We start from the raw sequence: 26,632 nt of genomic DNA on the forward strand, positions 1-26,632 counted from the left end.
TAGCCAGTTCATCGGCTGCCTCGTTTGCATCGATTCCAATATATTGCAGGTATCCATTGCATAGTACATGTCTTTCCCATCTGGCTGATTGTTTCTACGTGTTGTTGTACATCCTTGGGGAGTCTTGAATGTCTTTGCAGTATTGCCTCTAGAGCAGTACTCCCTAATATTTCTTTGGTATGATATGTGTTTTTGTATAGTTAAGTTACATTAAAAAAATGAAATACGCTTAACTCGTGAAGTTCTGTTTCCAAAATCAAATAGATATCTGGTAATTATCCAACTACTGCACGTCAGATTCAAACTTATTATTAAATTCTGTCAGCTCACGGTCTGTAACAGGGCAACCTGGAAAACAATCTGCTAAGGTAAAAAATAGCCCTCACTAAACAAGAGCATTAAAAATCAGAACTGTTAAGAGTTGCATAACTAAACTTTGCATCACCTTTTCAAATGAGAGAAAGCCAGCGTAAAGAATAACGGGGGGGGGGACCCTTAAAATCATAAAAATAAAACAAAAAAAGTTTCGTGTGTTACCTTTATTTATTAAATATCATGTTCTTTGCACTTGAACCGTAAAATTGAGTTCAATAGCAATGTCGCAAAATAATTTTAAAATTAGTATATATTTAGAATTTCCGATACACAGTTCCGCGTGCTGGAGATAAAAAGGTCCCCTCCCGTAAAAGTGTTGCCATTGCTCGCCTTGAAATCCTTGAGTTTGTTAATAAAAAATTCGTTAAAGTTTTACAAAATATGAAATTGATAAAAAAAACTCCAAATTTCAAATTTGGTCTTCTACCTGCCCATATTCGTAGGAGGATTACGTCATTCAAAATTCGATGGCTCTTTGTACCGTTGTTTTATCACAATGCTAGAAACAGACATACATTTATGCATATTTTTCATTATTTAATTTCTTCAAATATAATGCAAGACTCTAACATTTGGTGGCAACAGTTTGAAAAGTGAAACGGACATTTATAGTGATTCAACGCAAAATGGCAAAACGAAAACAATAGCCCTTCAGGGACAAAACTCCTTTCGACTAAAAATCAGAAAGGTTTCAGATTTTAAATTACCTCCCAAATGGGGCGGTTTTTTAACATTTTGTGTTTTACCTTTATTTATTAAATATCAAGTTCTTCGCACTAAAACCATAATATTCAGTGATAAAAATGTTTTTTTTTTCTTCTGTACAACGTTGCCATCGCTCGCTTTGAAATCCTTGAGTTTATTAATCAAAAATTCGTTGAAGTTTTATAAAATATGAAATTGATAACAATGCAAATTCCAAATTTCAAATTTGGGGTTTCAGATGCCCATATTCGTAGTAGGATTACATTATTCAAAATTGGATAGCTCTAGGTGCCGTTGTTTTATCACAATGCGAGGAACATACATACATTTATGCAGATTATTCATTATTTAATTTCTTCAAATATAATACAGGCGATAGTATTTGATGGTAACGATTTGAAAAGTGATACAACCTTTCAAAATTTTTAACGCATAATCGCAAAACGAAAACAAGAGTCCTTCTGAGACAAAGCCCCTTTGGACTAAAAATGTCAGCAATTTTATATAGTTTTTCATATTTTAAATTCCAAGAATAATTAATTTATTTCAATAAGTTTTTTTTAATTTGCCATGCATTTCCTTGATTGAAAGTTTTAATTTCAGCACTTTTTGCCACCTCTTTAATAGTTTTAGCTTCTTCATAAGCTCTCTCTCTTTCAGTATCACTTCTGTTAACAGTTTCTTCTACTTGTATGATCATTTCAATACTTTCAATTTTATTCAAAAATTCTATAAGGGAAACCTCTTTTTTGAAAAAAAAAAAAATGCATTTGTCAAACATTTCACAGCAGTCTGGACTGTTTGGCAATTAACATCAGAAACCGTTTCTTGAAGAAACCATTTCTGCCTGCATAAAGATTTAAATATTTCACTATTCAGTTTATGATCGACCTTTAAATTTTCAGGAAATCTCAGTTTTTGAAATTATATTTTCTGATGCTCCAAATCAGTACCCTTTGTAATTATTCTTAGTCTTTTTCTTCGGTTGCCTTTGAGCAAAATACAATCATTTCCTTTATCACCATGAACAGTCTGAAATTATAATGTTTGTAGACTACTCTAACTTTGAAACATAGCCAGTTTTAACTTTGACATACCTTTTTTTTTCGGTGGAGTGAGAGGTGAAAAACTACATTTTGGTCTCTAATCTTCGTTTGAGCATATTTAATTATAGTTTTTGAATAGCATATTCCTACATGTCCTATTATTTATTTTCAGGCTCCCTCTGCTAATAGTATGTTCCACAGTAACATTCAGCAGTCTAAATACTCCAGTTTGTATCCGTTGCTGCAATTCATGTTATAGGTATTTCCTGAAATGAAAGCTTAGGATTCCAAGGAAGCAGTCGGAACTGTTTCACTCGTTGTCAAATCAGTTTTATGTATACTCTGCAGAGTATCAGCGAGCTCGATTCAAAAGTATATAGCCTGTTTTGCAGCGTATTATACTGAAGCCAAATCGGCCAGAATGTCGGATTACAAAGTGTGTACTTCCACTCGAAGAACAATGGGCTGAGTTCCATCAACAGCCGGGTGAAAAATAATCCAACATGAAGAGTGTAAAGTGTGATTCATCTCTCCAAACAACTTTCCAGCCCTCTACATTCCAGATTTGTGGCTTGTGGGCAGAAATTCTTCCATGATAACCGATACTATGAAACTATTTGTGGATATATATTTCGTAATCAGCAGCAGTGATACCGGCAGAGGAAGAATGCAATTTTTTTCAACGTTTCATATTATAGAGTTCTTGTGTCACATTCCGTTTCTTGTGGTTATAAGTCTCTCGTTTTGTCTTTTCATCATTTCGCTCACTGCTTATTTATGTATGCCTAGTTTAATTATAATGAATGCCCTTTATGCGAAACATTACTCTGTTGATATCTAACGGCCAGGCCAACTGAAAGAATTATTTTAATAATATGATCTACTTGAAATGAATACTTTAAAGATAAGTATTTTATAATTTTTGAAATATATAATTTATTATTAACGAAATAATGTTTGTCTGTTTCTCCTTTACTTGCTTCAGGTTTGACAATTATGGCGATTGCGTGGAATGTGATGGTGTTCGTGTGAGTTTAACGTTATGGGATACGGCTGGACAGGAAGATTATGAAAGGCTAAGACCTCTTTCTTATCCAGGTGTAAGTACTTAGCAGTTATAATAGGATAAGGAAATATGAAATTATTTTATAAAGTATCAGCACTTTGTAATTATTTTATCTTATAATATGAAATGAAATTTCGAACGAAGATTTTAATTATATACGAGTAAAGATATAACTGTATTTTCACAGACAGACGGCTTTCTATTATGCTTCAGTGTGGATAATAATCGTTCATATGAAAATATTGCTACGAAATGGTATCCTGAGGTGCGGCACCACTGTCCAAATACACCATTCATTCTCGTAGGTAAGTTCAAATAATTTTGTCTGCAGACAGTGCAATTTTGTTTGCATAATATCACTTCGGCATGGAGGCCTGTTGTTAAAATCCTTTTAAGAGCTTGGTAGTTGGGCAAGAAGGATACAAGACCCTCAAATATTGTCCTAAGGGTGCTCTGGTGTCAAAATTTAGATGGATTTTAGTAGATAGTACTAGTATGCGTTATCGAAATTAAATAACCTGGTCCTCAATGGGAAAGATTAAAAATGATTGTTTGAAGTACCTCAGCCCTCTCTAGCATTTTATCATCCTGAAGTTCCGAGTGTTCAAAACTTGCCTGTAATAGAAAAAACTTCAATAATCATTAAGCATTTTGTTAAAAAAAATCAAAACTGGTAGTAAAAAAAAAAAAAATCAGGGATAATAAATAAATACGCCATTCATTTCTTAGATTAAATGTGGCTAGGATATGCGAACATTAAACACATTTCGTACGAGACTAGGAGAGATCATTTATAATTTTACAAACACCTTTTCTATGCTAATATCTGCACAGATTGTGTTTGTACTATTATTTATTAAAATTATTGTTAATTTTAATAATTTTTAGAATTACTTAATCAGTGGAACAAGATAAATGTTACAACACCGATGGCGATTAAATTTCTGTATAATGAAGGAAAGCAGTTAGCATAATTATATTTATTTTAAAAATACATTATAATGGGAAGATGAAACAATGAAAATTTCAAGTGATTTCTGAGGTACAGAACATGTAGAAATCTGTACCCTAAGGAATTTCTTGCAACAGTAAAAGCTGATAAATAGTTGGGTATGGAGTCGGATTGATACTGGATGGCATTTTGAGATATTACAATCCATGCAGCTTTAATTTTACACCAGAATTCATCTGTTGTTTTAACTAGCGGATGTTATCGTGCCAGTCTTTCTGTAAATATTGACCAGTAGTTTTCTTTTGGTAAGAGATCTGTAGATCGCGCCAATTAAGGCAGGAGTCAAACATCTTCTGTATTGAGGAAACGTAGGAAACTTCAAAAATGCATAGCCATGGGCATTAAAACTTAAGTAATGTAAAGGTGATTGGTTAAAGTACCGGATATGCGAACTAGAAGTGTATGATGCATAATACCAAACCAGGTACTGTAACGATATGATTATGCAGGATGCGAACTTCAACCTTCGTTTGCCTTGGTGCCTTCACAACAGGCATTATGATGCTGTAAGCAAAACCAGGAACAGTGAGAAAAGACAACGTCATGCCTTTGATGCATTCATGTGCGTCATTGAAGGACCACTGATTCCTACGCTGTAGCCTCAAGGGAACCTGAGGCAAGGGCCGTCTAGCCGACAATCTGTAATGTCACACGTCTGGGTGCTTGATGCTGCTCAACATGTCCAATTTCCTGACCGAGGGTACGTTATGTATCTGTACGATTCCTAACAGCGTTGCGGACAAACAATCAGTCGTCTTGGCTATCGGGGAGTGGGGAAGGGGCTTTCGTCTTATGTGTTTAATGTGGTTATTCTAAACGCATCCATTACAAATTCTAATAATAGTCACTGAATTTCGACGAAGCAGGAATCGCATGATATGGCAATCCCTAAGTCTACGATTCATCCGTGATGGACTTCCGAGATGCGCTGGTATGAGGTCTTTCTTTCGTACACAAGGCTGAAAATACACGCACACATATACTTCTTCCTAAATAAATAAATGTAATTTCCAAATGAAAAGTCAGAATTTCAGTTCTCCTTTATACTCGATATATTCATATGCTTATTTTACTTCAAGTATCGTTATATTTGCTTCTAATGTGCCTTTCCGTAAGATGCAAACCCTTTCTATCCCGGCATGTTTTACCTTTCATGCGAATTTCAGGTTTGGTATGCGCTTTCTTCATAATATATCGATTTTAATGACCAGCGTTATCCTCTAATTTATAGAAAGAAAGAAAGAAAAAAAAAAAAAAAAAAAAGGTAGCTCTTGTGTATGCCACCCCAAAAGGTGCTTTTTAATGTATTTAGACAATCGTGTATATTTGTATATTGCAGTCAACGTTTTATCGTGACCGAACATATTTGTATTAAATCAGACAGTTGTAGCAAATTCTAACGTTCAAAATTATTATTACTTTCTTTTTATTCATTAAACATATGTATTGAAGACTCAGAAACAGAACTGCAGGCATAACATTTTAATTGCAATATGAATATTTTATAAATACTTTATGAAAAAGATGTGCGCTGATACTGAGGCAGAACATTGGTTTTGAATTTTTAATATTCTAATATTCTTAAGAGCCACGACAATGGTAATTATATTATATAGCTTTTTAGTTTATGAACAATTCTTTTAGTTGTCTTTGTCCATTAGTAGTCGAACGAATAAAAGCGTCCAACCCAATAATTAGACCTAACTTTTAATTTCTGCGTTCAGGCTGGCTGCATATGTGTTTTCGTGATTTTCCACATGTCTAACATGTATAGGAACCAGTTTTCCGTGGAAAATTCTTCCCGAAGACATCTTTTCTCAATGGCAGAGAGTCCTGATATGCTTTGTCACATTTTAACTATTCCAATCCTGTCCTTTGAAAAGTGCTTAACCAAGGCATAAGCACAAAGCTTCTACACTATGCTTTGTCATAATCAAATAATTCAGTTCATTTAGTCCTTTGTTTAAATCAGTTTGCTCATAGTTAGTTATACAGGTTGTTTCAAAGAACTGCAGGATCAAATATCGTAGATCAGTAGTTTAAAGAAGGAATTAGATGAGGTAAGCCCTAAAATTACTAGTTTCGGTCACATGGTATTAAAAGACACAAAATTAAAATTTTTAAAAGTGTGTCTTACGACAAAAGTTCAAATAAAAAAATTTACTTATTGTATTAAAGATCTTTTCAAAACTTCTGTTCCATAGTATGCAAACTGGTCTTAAAAATTGTCAAAATTATGTGATTGAAATTTTTTCGGATGAAATAAACAAGCCAGACCGTCGTGTCGGTTTTGAAGCCTTAAAAATTGAATTGTGTTAGACAAATTTTTCTAATTTGATTATGTCTCTGGTTGAGAATGTGAAGCGTTTAGGAGTGCGTACATGTTTACTGACGGAAAAAAATACCTTTTAAAAATTGCTTTCAAAAACTTGTAGCTTATTTGTAAGCTGTTCCTTTAACACTATTTATATACGAACATCCAAAATTTTAATTAATATTATTTCAGATAATTTTGATGCTATTACGGTAAATGTTTATTATTTGACTATTCAGACGAATAAAACATTTTATTCGGTAACAGGTCTCTTTTGCGGGTCCATATAAAAGATTAATTTTCGTTTGTTTTTTACTTCCTTGTTCGAAGTAAAAAGGAAGTATTGTAATCGCGAAAAGTTTCAGGCAGCATATTTCAACGAAAATATCCATTTTGACCGCTATCGAATGCAATTTAACGATGTTTTTGCCTGATATCTGCACGTAAGGAGAATAAAATACTCTTTTCCTTCAAAAAAATTATAAAACTGCTTTAAAATTAATTCTGAAGAGAATTTTTCGTGGCGTCTGTACGAACGTATGTACGTACGTATCTCGCATAACTCAAAAACGAGTAGCCTGTATATAGGACTGCTATAACATGTAGATGTGCACCTCGTATTTTGGTTGCAATCGGCCGCACCAAACGTATATAAATATATTTATATATATATCTACTGTGTTACCCGGCTCAGTGATCTCAGTTTCTTTACTCTTATATGTTTGTAAATTGTACATTTTTTGCTTTAAAAATGATTGTATTATGCAACGACTTCATATAACAGGTATATCTCGTTGGTATTATGTTGTTTTTATCTTCCGGTTAAGGTTTTTATGCCTTTAGTAAATCTGTACGCAATAGTTTTTAGAATTATCAACAATTTTAAAGTTGTCTAAGTGGCGCTAAGCGTTTTTTTTATGGCGGCCATTGATGTTTATATTTGAAACAGCAGACTAGTGGATTTGGTGCCAATCTAGAGAAACTTAGCTTCCTAACAACAAAGATAACGCATTCATGTATTATTGCCAATTAAATCATGCTTAATTCTTTCTGGAATGTTTTCGAGGAAATAAGTGTATAATATTTACTTCGTAATTTTTAATATAGATATTTTGAGTTTTTATGTATTTTTGCCTTCTCGCGAAGTGAGAACTGAATTAATTAAATAAAAAATACTCAATCGTCTGTGAAAAACTGTTTCTTTTTTGTTTGCTTAATTTCTTTTATACATCATTCTAGCTTTATTACAATATTTGAATAGAACATGTGGCAACAATTAGATAATTCTATTCTTTAAATGATACAAATTTTGTGCATTATGAGTTATAATATGAACGAAATATATAAGTTAACTGTTATATAATTATTGGATTATATAACAGTTAACTTAGTTTCCGTTATATGATTATTATATAAGTTAACTGTTATATAATTATTAATACTGTTAAGTGAATCTAGCGCCAGAGTGTCGCTATGGTAAACAAATACTAGAGTGAATTTTAAAGAATGCATTTATTCTATTGTGGTTTATGCGCTGTCGGCGAAGTAGATTTAATTCAATCCAATAAGTTTAAATGAAATGCAAGAAAAAATGCGTATAATTTAATATTCCGTACAAGGAAGTCATGTGGTGTACACATCAGATTTTTTTAAAACGTGATCAAAACTGCCGCAAGTCTGAAAGCGTACTTTTTTTGATTTATTTTTATTTAAGAATATATATTTGATCATTTCTTGTATTCCAATCTATGATCTACAGTCATTCATTAAGACACAATTAGTGCTGCAATTTTTTTGAACGTCTTGTGAGAGAAAGGCGCTCAAAGCATTTATTTTATATGAATAATACTTCAAAGAGATAAGTTGTTGGCTGGGCAGATTAAAAAGTGAGGACATTTTTAGTTATTTCAAAAATAAGTACGCAATACAATGTGAGAAGAGTATCTTAACAGATTTTAAGGCATAATATAAAATTGATTAAAATTATGATTTATATTTATGGTGATATAATATACATTACTTATGTTCTGTAATGTTTTATTAGTTTTGTAATTTTTGTTTCTTTTGAAAGGTACAAAAACAGATTTGAGGGACAGTGCAGACAATCAATCAAAAGAAAACTTTATTAGCAAAACTCAAGGGAAGAAGATGGCTGCCAAAATCAAAGCCGCAAAGTACGTTGAATGCTCTGCTAAAGAAGCCAGTGGAGTAAAAGAAGTAGGTTTTCTTTCCTATCTTGTTATACATACATAAATTTCAACTGAAGTGAAGTGTTTTATTCAGAATTGATCATTCTCTATAAACCACAAGTTATTTTATGTATATATATGTATGATCATAAAATTAAGGAATTTTTTAATTGGCTATTTTATGTGCATATACATTCTTTGATCAAAAAAGGAGTGGGGGACATCCAGAAAGCACTAGCTAAATGTGATGAAAGTTTGTGTGTATTTCTGGAGTAAAACGAAATCTTTACATTTTCGTACTAATGGAACCATTTATTTTAAAAAAAAGTTGAAGAAATTAACACATGATATTGTTACCTATGGCTTAGATACAAACAATTATCTCTGAACTAGTCCGTCTACTCAGGGAAACGTGTCATCGGCGTGTCAATCCATGTCTTCAGTGCCTGTGTGAGTAGTCGCACTAATAGACCGTGACGGCATATGCTGGAGATTGCTGGAAACTTTGGCTATAGCCAATGAAATTATGTGACTGATTTATTTGCTCGTGTACTCATGAGTAATTCTAAGACCGCACATGCGTTGATGGAAAGAATTTACATTGGTACAAGTATGTACTTGTATATGGGTCTGAGATTTTGGTTAAAACACGGGAATCATTTGGATCCGGGATGACCAATATAATGGGTAATTTGTAGATTAAAACTGTAGCCTTTTCCAGTATATTGGCCAAAGTTCTTTTTCCTTTTTTGAAAACCTGAAAGTAACTGTAAAGATGTTCCAGTATTTAATTATCTCTGTCAAAAGGTTTTGTATTTCAGTGCTAATAATGCGAACAAAAATTATCAAAAGGAAGGACCATGTATTTATGAGCATCTAAGAGATCTAAAAATTAGCAACATTTCATGCAAAAAGGACATAAAAGATTTTAAAAATCAGAATTTCAAATACAAAAAGCATTTACTTTTTATCAATTCAACTAGCTAAAAATTAAATTTAAAACACATCCTGAACCAGTAGTGGCATTTCAAATGTTCATGCGCTACATGTAACTCGGGACGGCTATGTTGGACAATAGGGTTTTAGCATGTAAAGCATAACCTATTAAAATTGGATAAACTGGTGGTTGAACTGGATTAATCATGCATAAGCACTTTTTCATGGGTTTTGATAATGATCCGCTAGATGCCAAAATATAATAGATTTTAAAACATTTTTAATGAATCATGCGTTTTAGGTGATAAAACTTCAGTTTTGTCTGTGTGAAAGCAATATGTTCCAGTGCTTTAGTAGTTTGAAATGCATTGTGCAGAAAAAAGTAGCTGTTATAATTATTATAGTTGTAATAATAATTATTAAAAACGAATTTTTATTTAACTAAAAATTATAACATAGTATAACTAAAAGAATTGTTCAAGGATAAAATCATGTCCCACGAAAAGTTCCACCCGAAAAATGTATCACCCGAGATGGACCAACACTTTCGTCTCTCTTTTCTCAGACCTCAGGTACCTGGATACAACCTCTGAATTATGTATATCTGTGTTGTGTTTGCCGGTTGCAGTTACAGAACGCTGTAAACATGCAGACTTTAATTGCGTCAGCCTGTTGTTCATAAAACTCAGCATCACTTGAAGGAACCCAAGAGGATCTCAAACAAGTGAAATCAAAGTAATTATTTATTGAGGTGGACAGTTTGTGGTTATAAACAAAATTGAATTATAATTTTGCATATTTCGCTGCTCTTTGCAGGGGGAAAGTGGGGGCAATGGAAAGTTGGAAAGTGGGAGCGTACTAAACTAAAATTCTTATCAACTTGTTTGTTCGTCTAGAACAGGGGTCTCCAAACATCCCAGACTTAGGGCCATGCTCATTACTCGAGTAAGTTCTAAGGGCCAAAACCGTTTTATTTTACTGGACATCTGGTGGTCAAAAGCGGAAATCGGTAGTACTCTAACTGCTAATAGATAGCGCTAGTTGTCCTTTCGAAAGCATAGTATAACAAACATTCTAGGTAAGGCGAAAGAAGGTAAACAGTCTGCTGCGAAATAAAAGTAGTGCATAACCCCGTTTAAAAGACATCTTCGAACCGCCGATACGTAAGATAATTTTGATTTGACTTTTGTGTATGTGTGTGATGTACTAATATGGAAAAGAAGCGAAAAATAGATAATGAATGCGGAACATTCAAAGATCAATGGAACTTTATATATTTCGCGATTCAATCCAGTAATAAGGCGCTATCTTTGATTTGCGATGAAACCGCTATGTTTGATTTGCGATGATTTGCCATCTCAAAGTATATAACATTAAACGTCATTATGAAACGAAACATTTTCGAAATTACTTAAAATATACAGGAAGTTTGCGGACATTTGAAGCACGGAGAGTACTCGCAGCAACATTTGTTTATAAAAGTCAGTACTGAGCAAGAGACAGCGACTCGTGCGTGCCACCTTTCGTGTGGTTCTTGAAATCGCAAAACTTGGAAAATCATTCACCGATGGAGAATGATCAAAGAATGCGTAATTGCAGTAGCCGAAGAAATGGGTTACAGCCGAAAACATCGCGGTGAAAACAACGCAAAGCGGAAACGTAGTGGTACAAAACATCGCGGGAGAAAATAAAGCAAAGAGAAAACATCGCAGTTCTAAAACATCGTGGTACAAAATATCGCAATCGAAAATAAAGCGGTTCAAAAACTTTCGCAGTTTAAAAACATCGTCGTCGAAAATATCGTGGTAAAAAAATAAATCAATCTAATTATCATCACAGACATACGTTTTTCAGGCTTTAATAGTTGTAAATGGATATTCGCATGATGATTTGTGAACGCAAGATGGAAAGAAGGACAATTTTTACTTGCGTATTTTGTATTAACTAATAATTTTTTAAAAAACAAGAAATTTAAACAAAATAAGTAATAATTTTCACTGTCAGAGTATCAGATTAACAAAAGTGAAGAAAATAATCTCGTAATTAACGTAGCTATTTTTTATAAATAAGGTCATACAGTTACTTATCGTTCTTTTTCTATTCTTTTTTAGTTGTACTTTTCATGAAAAATTACCAATTAAACTTTATAAAAAATAATTTATTGATGACCTTTGTTAGTTAATGATGTGTCAGTTTAAAATTCTATTCAGTGCTATAAGTTGCATTAATTTTCTGTGCTTAAGTTTCTATTTCACATTTTCAGCAAATACGAGTATTTATTAGTTAATAAAAAATTATGAAAGTAAAAATTATCCTTCTTTCCATCTTGGGCTCAAAAATCACTATGCGAGTTTTTACAATTATTAAACAATTATTTAATTTTACATTTATTAAAGCCTGAAAAATGCATGCCTGCGATGTTATCGTCATCGATGATTTGTCGATGATTATTTTTTTAGCATTATATTTTCGACGATGATGTTTTTAAACTGCGAAGATTTTGAACCGCCTTATTTTCGACGACCTGTTTTGTACCTCGATGTTTTAGAACTGCGATGTTTTCTATTTGCTTTATTTTATCCCAGGATGTTTTGTAACACGACGTTTTCGCCTTGCGTTGTTTTCTCTGCGATGTTTTCGGCGGACCCGAAGAAATGTGCCCCGAAAAGGTAAATTTATTCAAAACTGTCTGACACAAATAGACATCTTGAGTGGTTTTCTCGGTACTTGGATGAGTCCACGGATGTGTCAGGTACTGCTCAGGTGTGGATTTTTATTCGAGGGTTAGATAAAAGTTATGAAGTGTATGAAGAACTTGATTGTATTCACAGCATGACTACTGGGGAAGATATTAAGGAGTGGAAAATGCCATTAATTAAAAAAAAATACCTTCGATGAAAAAACTTGAAATCTATTACAACTAATGAAGGCAGAAACGTGTGGTAAAAATAAAGAAGTCGTTGCTCTAGTGTCAAAAGGCTATAGAAAGTGATGGTGATTCAAAACCATTAGTCGTACATTGTATCCTTCATCAACAGTCCTTGTGTGGGAAAAGTCTGGATATGTCTGAACTTCTAAAACCAGTCATATCATTTGTTAATTTCCAGATCCGCTGGGCTGAATCACCAACAATTCCGCGAGTTTATTGAAGAGGTTGGAGAAAATGACCTACTACATAATACTGCCGTACGCTGGCTTAGTTGCGGAAAAGTCCTTCAAAGCTTTTTTTAAGTTCGAGCAATAATCGAATTTTTTTTAATGCGTCACCCTCTTACCGAATCGAAAGCATCGTTTTCTTACCGAATTCTAAGAATAGCGAATGGCTGTTTAAGTTAGCATTCTGTGCCGATTTGGCAAAACATATGAACGAACTGAATTTGAGATTGCAAGGAAAAGACCAGCTTTACCCTGATTTATACCCTAATATCAAATCGTTTCAGCAGAACATAATAGTGTTTTAATTATAAATATGTAAAAAACAATTCGCACATTTTAAAGCATGTGAAATATTCAGCTAGACTACTGAGACTGAATTTTCTGTCAATTTTGCAATCGAAGTTTTGAGTGCTTTGAAGATAAATTTTTATACTCGTTTCCCAGACTTTGATGTCACTACGAATGAAATTAAGATTTTTCAAAATCCGTTTGATACTGACATTGAAACCCTAGCCCGAAACTTCAAATGGAAATTGTTGATTTACAGTGTAATTATAAATATAATTAGGAACAAATATCAAAACTCATCTTTATTCTAATTTTATAAGAGTCTTCCAGTGGTACAATTTGATAATTTGCATAAATTTACTCGTGGGGGGTTTTTTTTTGCTTTTCGTACTACTTACTTGTATGAGAAAACATTCTCCAAATTGAAGTACACAAAGAATGTTACAGTTCTAACCGATGAGCATTTTAAGTTTTTTTTTTAATAATTGATACACAACTACAAACTGTTGTTTGTGGAAAATTACAATTACGTAATTCTCATTAGTACATTATTTTTACGAGTGGACACTTGTCATTAAACTTTACTTAGCAAGTAAATAAAACCGAATTGTTATTCTGTGTTTTTTATCTAACTTATCACAGCAATAATAAGAACAGTTAAGCCATTTGTCGTCGCGGGCTGGATTGATGACACTAGCGGGCTGGATTTAGCCTGCGGTCCGTAGTCTCTTGGTAGCAACCAACTGAATCCTTTGACTACGCAAACGCGAACTGTGAGAATTCTGACTTGTGATTCCTCGCTACATTTTGCTGTGCATCTATATCTAAATACTTGCAGTAATATCTTAATAGCAGTTAAATGTGCAAACCTCCAGTGTTTAACTGTAAAAGGGGAGAAAATGATAGAACTGAAGAAAGCCTACATGTGACATTGCCATAAAAATGCGCCAGAAATTTACCTTAAGGAAATTTCTAATAGTTATATGGAGCAAGCAGCTTAATATAGGATTTTATTATGATTCATTATGATGTTCTATATAAACCATTGAACAATTCTTGTGATCTGTGTGCTTTTAGAGATGTATTTCTTTAGTCTAGTGATTAGGAGATCTTTCGCTTACAGATAAAAATTCTGTGTGAACAGTATGCTTGTTTTGCTTATGAATTATTTATGATACATCATTTTAAAGACTAATTCGAATTTTTTTCCTTTAGGTATTTGAAGAAGCTATACGAGCGGTGTTAAGTCCAAAACATTCAACTTCCTTGCTTCATAATTGTGTATTACTTTGAATTTCTGTGTAGTAGTTATTTTCGTTGTGTTCTTAGTATTTTTATATTCGCACCACCTCATTTTCCATTGAATAAACCCTTTCTATATTTTATTACTTATTTTAGACTCTTACTGCATTTCACAAAATTGATTTAAAAAACTGTTAATAGAATAAAAAGTATGATTACATTGATTACAAAACTGCAGAACTGCTTTAGTAGACTTTTTCAATTATACTGGAATTTTACAATTGCAATGGAATAAATAAGAGTAGATTCGCATTCTGGACTTTTAATAACATAGTGAAATTTATATAACTTCATCTAATACATATTCTCACCAGCGCGAATATTTTCTTTATAACAGCTGTTTTCACTTCGAATTATGAAGATCTTTTGATCCCAGCGAATCACACAAAGTAAAAACGTGGTTTGCTTTGTTTGTCTCTTTGATTAATCGCTCTATAGGAGCAAGAAGAAATTGGCAATTTATTATAAAAAATAATGACTCGCAGCAAAATAAGTAGCTGTAAGCAGGTCAAGGAGAACGTGGATACTGAGCAGTCCCCCCCCTTAGTGCCCATCAAATAGCTTAAATTCCCAAAATCACTAGCAGAGGAACCGTAATTTTAAAATGTAATTCATCAAACTCTGTTTGAATCGTTACTGTCACAGCTGATTAACAACTAACTCATCCTAGCTCTGAGAAAACCTATTTATATAGTGTAGTACAGGGTTTAGAAATTTGGGGAAAACTTGTTCGTAGGGCTTCAAGAGGACATTTTTCTGAATCTTCCAAAAGGTCATCGGGTTGGCGAAAAATCACCAAATTTAGTTTTTTGCCGATATCTTATATTTTGGTTGAGATGTTTTTATAATTCAAACGTTATTGGAAGTGACATATCTTTAATTCTATATATGAAATAAACCCTAATATGCAAAACTTGTGGAGACAATTTAGCTATATGGAAAATAAATCCTAAAGCTATCACCCGAAAAGTAACAAATACCTAAAAAAATTGCACAATGTTACAGCAACAGCATAGAGATAATTATGCAGTTTAATTAATTTAAATGTTTACATAAATGAACAATATCTGTCTCTCCTAAATGACTGTACGTTCCAAGTAGTGAAATCTCCAAGACGAAGGAGAACTAAACCCTCTAGCCAAAGTAAGATCCAAGTCTACCGCGGTGCACGACTTTAGGTTTAGTAGAGGAGTTCTTTGGATCGCAGCATTACGTCGTTCAGTTTCTTGATTAAGCGGAAAGTCTTTTCCTAGGATATCTGCATTTTGGATAATATCCCCCAACGACGCTTGGGGATTTCACAACTAGATTTGATATCCTACCGTAAATTCCTTCACCATCGACTTGGCATTGCATCTCATCCTTCCAGTCGTTGTGTTGATTCTTTCCCTGTTGAAGCGATGAATGTCTTTTAAATGGGTCTGCAGATTTTTCAAATACTTCTAAGGGGAAGGATGTGTGTCGGGCAGTCTTTCGAGGAGCATTCCGTGGTGAACTGATGAACAAAGCGAACGGATGAACGTCTTTTAAACCCGCCTGCAGATCGTACAGGTACGGCTCAGGGGAAGAAAACGTGTCTGGCCGTCTTTCGAAGAGCAAGGTCACACAATAGACGAATATCATGGCTAAAAACCATTCGCGATGGAGAAAATCCAGTATTCTCGTGAACGGCACTTTGCTATGCCATCCGACTGCGGATGTAAAGGAGTGGTTTCCCACCCGGAGGATTCTACATATTATAGTCTTTTACATATAGTATGTGAAGTTTTTTCATTGGTCCAGTGAATAAGAAAAGGCATACCAAGTTGGGAAACCCAGTGTTCTACTAGGACGGTTGAAACTTCTTGATCAGGAATGACATAAGCTCCTGGCCATATACTAAATACCATTACAGCTAGGATAGATATACTGTTACCTTTAGTTGTACGAAGTGAAAGTTCGAGAATATCCAGAGCAATCCTTTTGAATGGTACTCCTACACTGCAGCACGGTAAGCTTCCTCGTGTTCGTGTTTGTGGATCTTTTTGAGCTCCAGAGGCATCATAGGATTTGCATGACTTTTATACATCTGCTTTGGATTTATCCAAAAAAGAAATTGTTCGCAAACTTTATGAAATATCTTTGTTACACCAAAATGACCTTTAGTGGGCCTAATTTAAAGCTCTGGCAGAACACTTACTCGAAATCGCGATAACATGAACTATCATTTGAAACTCTTTAATCAGTTTCCCATAGTCGTCGTAAGTGTAAAGAATCCCACAAAGCCACCTTTGCGTCTTTGGACTCATGGGTACCATTTCTTGCCGACTGGACTTCAAATTTGTTGTTTCTATTAATTTCATTAATGGGCTTAGTGCAGGGTCTCTCATCTAGACAATTCTCTGTTCTTCGCTGCTGCAGGGACCAGTCTCTGATGCTATGGAGTCCGTGTTAATTACTGAAAGATATATTTTCCCTCTGCTTTCGAACAGTATTTGCCGTTTTCTACGCGAAGTCTTGGAATGCATTAGCATTCCCGTGCGAACTTCCTTTGCTAGGTCGAATTTTGATGTCATATTCTTGTAGCATTTATCCTCTTGAATGTCTGGGTTTTTGGAACTAAGCCTACTTAATGAAGCATAGTCGATGAGCAGCAGCAGTTTGCGGCTATGAAAATAATGATTAAAGTATTTACTGCCTTTTTAATTGTAAACAGATCTTTTGTGGTGACACAGTAATTTCTTTTCAGCTTTGAGGAGCTTTTATTTAAAACAGCAATGGCGTCCTCTTGATCGTCATATTATTGTAAAAGAGCAACTGCATTTCCTTTATTGCTGACTTCTATTTAAAATAAAGTTACATGCAAGCTGGGGATAAGCGAGTGTGCACTTATGCTAGCTACTTTCAGTGTTCTAAATGCTTCTTCACGCTCATCAGTCCACGAAAACTGTTTTTCTTCTTTTAGATCTTGCGATTTTAGAGAAACCTTTAATAAATTTTGCGTTTAATGACTATAATTAGAATAATTGTGGTAATAATACCTGCGTATAACAACATTTTAGCTGTCTGATGAAAGTTCACTAAAGAAACCTTTTCTGACTTCGGTGGTAGTATTCTACAAAAAATTTTCTACAAAGAGATTAAGTTGCGCTGTTACTTGCAATTTTTAAAATCGCTTTTGCCAAAAATCATGTTTTTTGTTCGTTTGTTTGTTCAAATAAAATTAATCTTTTCTGTGAACAAAAATATTCATAGTACCCTTTCAAAGGACCATTTTCGCATATCATTTTAAATATTTTTTTGTTAGGTGCTTAAAAACTCAACCCAGAGCCTTCTGTGATTGTACTATTTCTCGCGTGAGCTTCATATTCGAAATATAAAAATTAAATAATTTTAGTCAGTAAACAGTTTTTCAAAGTTTTATCCTTATGAAACTTAAAAGTATTTGTGTAATAATCGTTATGCCGTCTATAAAACACCCAACGTTTACTTATGTTTGCTTAGTAACAGGAATTTTTAATTTTATAATATGGTCTTTTTAAGCTAGTATGCAATGATTTGGGTTAATGTTTTAGATGGGATTAAAAACTGGGCGATTTTGGCGAACTATTTATTTGCTGACTATTATAAAGGTAACATTCATGACCTGCAGTGTCGCTGGCTGTTTGCAAGTTGACTCAACCTTTTTTAACGCATTTGAAAGGCAAATCTAATAAAGTCACAAAAATACATAAAGCGTGCATGATCTTCGAGGATTCGTGAATAAGGACCACCACAAAATTACAAAGAGCTCTTTAATTTAAACCTGTAAATCATCATGATATCAATATTCTATTTAAAGTAAAATACACTGCTCGACATTAAAAATGCAACACCAAGAAGGAGTGGTCAGAAAGTGATGAAATTTGGAAAGAAGACAGAGACAGCAAGCAGCAATAAGTGATCTTTATTTCAAAATGATAGTCAAAATACAGAGCGAGAACGGCGTCGGCTTAGTAGGATGCATAACAGTTATATTTTTTTTAAATTTTATAGTTATATAACCTTTTTATATATACATGTATATATCTTAAATATATATATACACATTGGTTATCATTAATTAAAGAAATATTATAAAAATAACTATTACTCAAAAAGTAACATTATAATTTAATGAAAGTGACCCACAGTATACAACACTTGTTAAGGTATAAAATAACGTGAAAAGATTACCAGACAATTATGGTGTTATAGAAGCATATGTATAAAATGAACAAATCTAATGTGGCAGTTTGATATAGGAAAATTGCCTTCAGTATGGAGTATGATCTTCCTTAGAACCAATACAAAACGTACAGCAATGTGCGATGCTGTCGATTAAGCAGTCTATCAGTTCCATAGGAAGTGAGAACTTTTGCCTTTGCAAAGCAGTTGCAAGCGTGGCAAGGGTCTGAATATGAGGATTGGGAGCAACTATACGTCTTCTAAAGCATCCCAAACAGGTTCGATGGGATTCAGGTGCAGTGATCGAGCTGGCCAGTCCATGCGCTGAATTCTTTGCTACTGAAGATAATCAATGCGATGCGAGCCTGTGCGGTCGTGTCGTCCTGTTGCAGGTAATTATCACCTATTGGCTCGGCATAAGGGCGCATATAAGCATCAAGGATGTCATCTCTATAGGCCTGAGCATTCATGGTTCCCGTAGAAAGACATGAATGTTTGTGCGTTCACCCAAATTGATACCACCCCAAATACACACATTGCCACCTCCGTATGCATCTTTTTCATAGATAATAACGAGTTCCAGGTTCTCTTCAAATACAATAACGCCTACTGTCGCTTTGCTATCGCAGGCTAAACCTGTACTCATCCGTAAAGAGAACAGCGCTTTATTGATCAGCTGTCCAGTGGACATGTTGACGTGCCCACATCAAACGTTCTCTTTTATGACTTGACGTGTGTGGCACGCAAATGGCTGGTCGCCTGGCTTACAGACCTCCTTCTTTCTTAAAGCCTTCTATGCACGATTGATATTGACATCAACCTTCAAGTGGCTGAAGTAAGAAAGAATCTGAGCTGAGTGTAAGATCTCTTCCTTCGTGCGCATAACAACAAATATCGGTCATCAGTGCTCGTCGTAGCGGTTGGCCATCCTTGGCTGAACCTCCTGGATGCCGAATCTGTGACTGGAAATTGTTGCTAAAGTTTATGAACCACACAAGGACTCGCATTTAGCCATCTGGTCACTTCTGTCTGACTTTATCCTGCCTCTAGTATTCCAAAAGCTCTAAGCTCTACACTGCAGTTCTCCGAGCAGACGATGTCTGGAGGTCATTGTTACAAATTGGCTATCTTAGATCTCGTATCCCAGAATAACAGCAAAATTTGAAGGCTTACCATGAAACATGCAATTTTATGCTCCTCGCAGATGACGTATTTCGATTGCAGAGTCAATTTGCATACTGCAGATTTACTCAGAAAATTTTATTTGATAACATATTCAAATTGCATTGTGCGACACTATCAGAAACCGATAACAGAAATAAATAAGTAGAATAAAATGTTACGATCACTACATACGTTACGATCGTAACTGAGGATTAAGCGAGGAAAATAAGCAAATTAGAGTATTTTTTCTGCAGTAGTCGCTACCATGGTTTTTTGCAAAGAGGTAGGAAGTAAGATGGAGTGGCCCTAACCGGTTTCCCCGATACACTACTTTGAAGCACTGCCGATTCCTTCTTGGTGACCAAAACATTGGACCATTTACCATTAAGTTCAATGGGTTTTGACACGATCGGATGTAAATATTTTGTAATTATATCGTATATATACATATAAATGCATATATTTTCTTTTTTACAATATTTCAGAGTTCTAAGTATATGAAAAGAATACATTGTTAAACAACATTTCATTCTTAACGGAATTAAATGCTATACTTTTCACAGAACAGTTTGCTCAGAATGGTTTAATTTGAATGAAATATTTTCACAAGTTTTTCGTTAATTACATTAGGAAAAAATTTCAAGGTAATTCGATTTTATTCGGCGCTGATAGTATTCGACGCTTTATCAGAGCGATTTTATTCAGAGCTGGCCGCTCCTTCCTTTCTTTTACTTCCATCGTTTTTTTGTTGCGGGAGGGAGGATTTCAGGTGCACCTTCTAAAGCAACGGTAGTTAATATCAATGTCATTCTTAATAAATGCTGCATAAATAACAAAATTCGGGCGAAATGGAGTTTCACTTTCATATGAGTTCATAACAAGGTTTATTTCATTTGAGGATTAAATTAAGAGGATATTACTGGAATTACGATCACTTTCGAAAATTGAAAAGCACCGGCCATTTAAACACTGTTTGACGTACAGAATAATAAAATGGTATTCAAGCCATTACAGTTTACAATGTGATAGGAAAACCGTTTCAAGTTTTCTTACAAAAATTTGTTCTTTTTAATGTATGCTTATATTTTAAAAATAAGAAACTTCACGAAGATCAGCAATAAATAATTTGTATTGAATATAGAAAAGTTATTTTATCAGACGTCTTTATATATTTCTGAAAATTTGTCACCCAAATTTCAACAGAACCAAAAGCAGCAAACACAAACTTAGAGAATCAAACCAGAAATTTTTTAATTTTATGTTAAGATATAAATTACAATAGACATGTGTTAATAATCTCTATGTGCACATCTCTCTCTTGACGAGTCCATGCTCACGTGCCTTAAATTATAAAGCTTAAATTATAAAATGCTTACATTTTCGAACAGTTGCGGATTTTGAAGTGGGATCAACTGAACTTTTAGGAATTCCTCGTCTGTTCTCATGAAATGCATCTGCGAAGTTGTAAAACTATTTACCGCTTCAATTAAAATTCTCCAGTGTGTTTTTCTAATAATGTGGAATATTTTATCGTCATCCAAACAGATTCTGCAAAATAATTAGAAGTTTTCTAAATCAGCTTTCTTCGTAATTAATTTACTTTTTAGTTTTATGGATAATCACGGTTTAGTAAATTATACAGTTTGAGTTTAGTATTATCAAAGGGATGAAGTCTCGCAATTTCATAAAACATTTATTCATCAGAATGAAATCAAGACTTAGTTATACTGTGCTGCCCTCTATTGCCATTTTGACGACATTATTCTCTGAAATTTCACATTTAAAAGTTGAATTGTTAATTATACCCTACTTATTTATGAATTTATTTTTAATACAATAATTTTAATATAATAAAACGAAAATAACATTTGTTTTAAAATTGCTTCATGTGTTTTCAATAACAGTCTTAGTGACAGAAGTGAAAAATATTTTACTATTTCTATAATCGAATTGAGTGTTGATTTCCAGTATGATTACAACGCTCCATGTTGGCGTTAAAGTCTAAATATATTATTGAAAATTATGACTTAATTATAATATCAAATGACTAGACGTTCTTAACTAAAAGCAACATTACCTATATTACTTATTTTTATTTTGTGAAATATTAATGTACGTTAATTATTCGGCTAAGCCAAGAATAATATATTGAGAAGTAATCTAAATAAGATTTTCAGTGCTATTATCAGAATTAATTGTAAGAAATAACGAAATAAACATTTTGAATTCCGTTGTTAATTAGCAAATAAACAAAGTTAATTTACTTCAGAGATTCATCTTCAGAGTTCTTTTAAACATTTTAATTCCATAACAGTTTGAGAAACAGTTACAACTATATTCCCAACATATATTTCAATAACTACACTTTTTTTTGTAATGTACATGTATCATGAATTCGTCTAAATTTGATTAAAGGTAGCTAATTATAATGGCCAATCTAATTATATTGGTCTATAAATTTAAGCATTTTGTTCTTTTGAAAATAGAAGTTAGCCATTTCCCAACAATTTTAACAGATGCCACTTTTAAGGATAACAATGAAAACATTGGATTAGGTGAGGTTTACAGGCAATTTTGCTTTTATTAAAATATAATAATAACGAATTAACGATGTTAATGTAGCCTATTTGCAGCTCAGAAATTGCCATGATATGCTTCTATTCATGAAATACATACAATGTAGCTGTTAAAATGCAATAAGCAGAGTGTAATTTCGAAATAAAGTTTTGAAAGTTTTTTTTTTTTTTTTTTTTTTGTGCTGGCCTCTTATATGAATGTATAAATGCGTCACAAAAGAAATTCCAGCAGTAATCTGCTAGCATTTATATCTATTTTGGCTGCGTTTTAAGAAATATCCCCAGAGTCGTAGCTAGGGTTTTCAGCGCCCAGGGGCAACTGAAGATTTCGCGCCCCCTACTGCTTAGCCAAGGATGGAAAACATTTAATTCTAAAACGTCGTAACATCAGTTTGGCGCACCTTGGATTCTGCGCCCGGGGGACAGATGTCCCCCCTTGCCTCCCCTCTAGCTACGCCCCTGAATATCCCGCCGGAAGCGCTGTAAAGATTTCAATTTATGACAAATAACAGTAACGGGCAGACCATTGCAACACTGGGACTTTGGGCCTATTCACAAGTTCTTGTGTATTGCATGCTACATGTGTTCCTTCATTGTCTTATTATTAAATCGCCTAAGAAATGCCCTACAAATCAACAGTCACGCGGGCTTCATTATTTCATCAATGTACCGCTGGCTAGTCGATGTCTCGATAATGTACACTGAGCGAGTGGAGTGAAGTGACACTCCATATCATAAAATTGCACGACGTTACACGACGCATTCAGACTGGTTACCTACAGAAATCGGAGCCCTAAAAAAAGACTGTATAATTTCAGTCGCTTCTCCAAGTGTAACATTATTGGTTGAATTATTTAAAAGGCAACTGCAGACGTCCATGTTAAAGAGTCAGTGGAAGCCGAAGCAATAGCAACCTAGTAAAGATCTAGCAACCTAAGCCGCTGCTGCTGGAGGCTGATGAAAGCCTACTGATCAATATCGATACTGACAGTACTTATTATGCAACAGACTCTAATGAGTGAGTCGTTAGAGAAGATATCTCATTGATAGAGTCATCTATAATATTTGATTGATCTTTAGAGTAGTCATATCTGATTGATATTTAGAGCGCCTGTATGTTCTGTTATAGTTATGTTGATCACCTACTTGCCACCTGTTTCCTTGAGTGTTGAGTTCTATGAGGCTCCAAGTATGTATGTTCCTCTGAAGCCATATTGTGATCATTGTAGCCTGATTATCTGTAACGCTATGTCCCAACAAGCAAACCATCTTCTCCCTAATCACACAATACGTCTTAACATCAATTAGGCAGATAGCCCTAGTGTGCTTTGCCGTAATCTCAATAAACCGAACCTTCTTAATATCAGAGTCTGAAACCTGGTATAGCTGATGTATGGCAATCTTTAATGAAGAATACTGTATCCTTTCGACAGCAAGAAGTGAGAGCAAATACAATTCCACTGTCAGTTTCATGTTGCAATTTTTATAATACTTGTAAGGACACTAAATGCCACACATGAATTGCATATGTGCTTCCTAATTAATGATTTATATACTATTTCGCCATGCAAATATTTCAGGCCAGTCGGATGTATCCTTCCTAATGCTGCTCTTTAGGTCAATGATGCGCATGTAAAAAGTTAATAGAAATTACTTATTTAACCATTGTTAAGTGTAATAAAAAGTACTGATTTCTGTTTTGGCATGTTGCAGTCGTAACTCAGCAAATACGTTAGGTAATAAATACCAGATTTTTTTATTTATCAATAACATAGATAATCTCGAGCATAAGTGTTTATTTTACAGTCATTGTGACTTAGTCTAATTAAGAGTATCGCAGAATATATATCTATTAAATAACAGAATCTTTACTAATCACCAAATGAGGTTAATCTAACTCTAGACTCTCAATGCAATCGCTGAATAGTATATATGAACAGTGGTATTGATCAATCATAGTATATGATATATGGTACACGCGGAGAATGATACGGCCCATTGCCGTTAAATAAGCATGCGTATAGACTTTCAATAAACTTACTGGAAACGATAACATATTAAAACGCAGTAAAACTTTCAAAAAAACTTATTAAAAGATAAAATACAGAAAATATGGGAACGTAAGAACAGACACTTCTTTATATGTCGATACAGGGAATTCACTGGTCTATTAAGAAGCAAGACTTTATTCAAAAACTTACCATACAATTCACGGATGCACGTTTATGGAATTATCGCAGTTTATTGTGCAGGCTTCAACTAGTAACTTAAAGGTCTGTTTTTCGGATCCAGACAAAGTTACCATAGAATGGTTAGCGCATTCAACTAGTAACTTAAAGGTCTGTTTTTCGGATCCAGACAAAGTTACCATAGATTGGTTTTTCACTCTATTCCCTCTCGAGGAAATTAATGTTCATTAAGCGTCATTGGTCATATTTCAGTACTTCTGAATCTTTAAACTCGGGACATAAGTTCTGAAATTTATCTGGGTTGATCTTTGGATTATGGTAACTTGGCGATTTTTTGGCGAAAATTTGGCGACCAACTCTGCTACAGCAACCCTCTACTTTTTTTTTTCGCCGCCATTTTGTCTTCACGAAGTAAAGATATATTTCTTTTCTTTTTATTTACTCAACACTTTTTCCAACTATCTACTCGCCGAATTACACTTATGCTAGAAATTTTATGTAACAAAACTGTTTAATCATGACAAATATTAACTGCAAAATTGGGAAAAAGTGCACAATCGCAAACTACTTGCGCGTTTTTCAGAATAGCACATACACATAAACCATTTACACGTCGACTTATTTTTACTTAAAAAAACATCCCAGAATTGCACAAAAATGGCATTGCACACACTCTTAACTTTATCCATCTACACTGCTATTTTCTCATAAATTACAAAAATTTGCACGAAAATTTTCTTAATCTTTAAACTCGGTAAAAAGCACATATATGAAATTACCTGATCGCGAAAAAGTATATACCCTTTCCAAGGATGAACATTTCCACGTATAAAATAAATAAAATATCCAAAAGCTTTTACCTCTAAATTATCTATTATATTATAAACGTCACCAACGAATTCATACCGCAAATATTAAAAATAGTTACAAATACTTAGTGTCAAATATTTAAATTATTTCCATACAAGTTTACTTCAACTAAAACGTATACCAAATTCCTACAAACATAAAATTCACAAAATAACTATCATTTAATTAAAATATCACTAAACCATGTACACGTCGACTTATTTTTACTTAAAAAAACATCCCAGAACTGCACAAAAATGGCATTGCGCACACTCTTCACTATATCCATGTACACTGCTTTTTTGTCATAAATTAGAAAAATTTCACGAAAATGCATGAAAATAGTCAACGTATACTACTCAAACGTATTGGTTGATCTTTACAATATGGTAACTGGTAGTTTGGCGACATTTTGGAGGCGATAAAGGTTACTACCTGGGACTTTGGTAATAATGTGAGCAGTACTCAGTTCCGATTACGCATTATTTTGTGTGAGGGAAATGAGAGATCATGGGATATGTCATGTGATATTAATGGACGAATTACGGTTCTTTAATCGGAAAAGGGGGAAAATCGGGAAAAAATCTGGAAATTTTGTATTTGGCTTTATTCTGTGTTGTGTGAAACAGTGTTCGTGAATTTTTAGATCCCATGGCCGTAACTAAAGTGAATTCGAAATGGGTATTTATGTATGTATTAATTTAATGTATGTGCTCATTTATATTTTAAGTAGTGTTTTTTAATTTAATTATATTTTAATTAAATGATAGTTATTTTGTGAATTTTATGTTTGTAGGAATTTGGTATACGTTTTAGTTGAAGTAAACGTGCATGGAAATAATTTAAATATCTGACAATAAGTATTTGTAATGGTTGCGGTATGAATTCGTTGGTGACGTGTATAATGTAATAGATGATTTAGAGGTAAAAGTTTTTGGATATTTTATTTATTTTATATGTGGAAATGTTCATTACTTTTTCGCGATCAAGTAATTTCATATATGTTCTTTTTACCGAGTTTAAAGATTGAGAAAATTGTCATGTATTTTCGTGAAATTTTTCTAATTTATGAGAAAAAAGCAGTGTACATGGATATAGTGAAGGGTGTGCGCAATGCCATTTTTGTGCAATTCTGGGATGTTTTTTTAAGTAAAAATAAGTCGACGTGTACATGGTTTAGTGATATTTTAATTAAATGATAGTTATTTTGTGAATTTTATGTTTGTAGGAATTTGGTACACGTTTAAGTTGAAGTAAACGTGCATGGAAATAATTTAAAT

General features: G+C 33.6%; 1 protein-coding gene across 5 annotated transcripts in view; it reads left to right on the forward strand.

The window, feature by feature from the left end:
* LOC118189062 (ras-related protein ced-10-like) overlaps positions 1-14,479 on the forward strand; it is an 85,924-nt gene extending 71,445 nt beyond the window's left edge. For all 5 annotated transcript variants that reach the window (XM_035359599.2, XM_035359601.2, XM_035359603.2 and 2 more), the window contains exons 3-6: positions 3,112-3,226; positions 3,380-3,497; positions 8,590-8,735; positions 14,303-14,479. In XM_035359599.2, coding sequence (XP_035215490.1) covers positions 3,112-3,226; positions 3,380-3,497; positions 8,590-8,735; positions 14,303-14,380 — 457 coding nt within the window. In that variant the 3' untranslated portion in view covers positions 14,381-14,479. The remainder of the gene's footprint in view (positions 1-3,111; positions 3,227-3,379; positions 3,498-8,589; positions 8,736-14,302) is intronic.
* Positions 14,480-26,632: the final 12,153 nt, after the last annotated feature.

Source organism: Stegodyphus dumicola, chromosome 5, assembly GCF_044657685.1.
Source record: "Stegodyphus dumicola isolate Sdum_Otavi_A_Nest chromosome 5, ASM4465768v1".
Taxonomy (NCBI): domain Eukaryota; kingdom Metazoa; phylum Arthropoda; class Arachnida; order Araneae; family Eresidae; genus Stegodyphus; species Stegodyphus dumicola.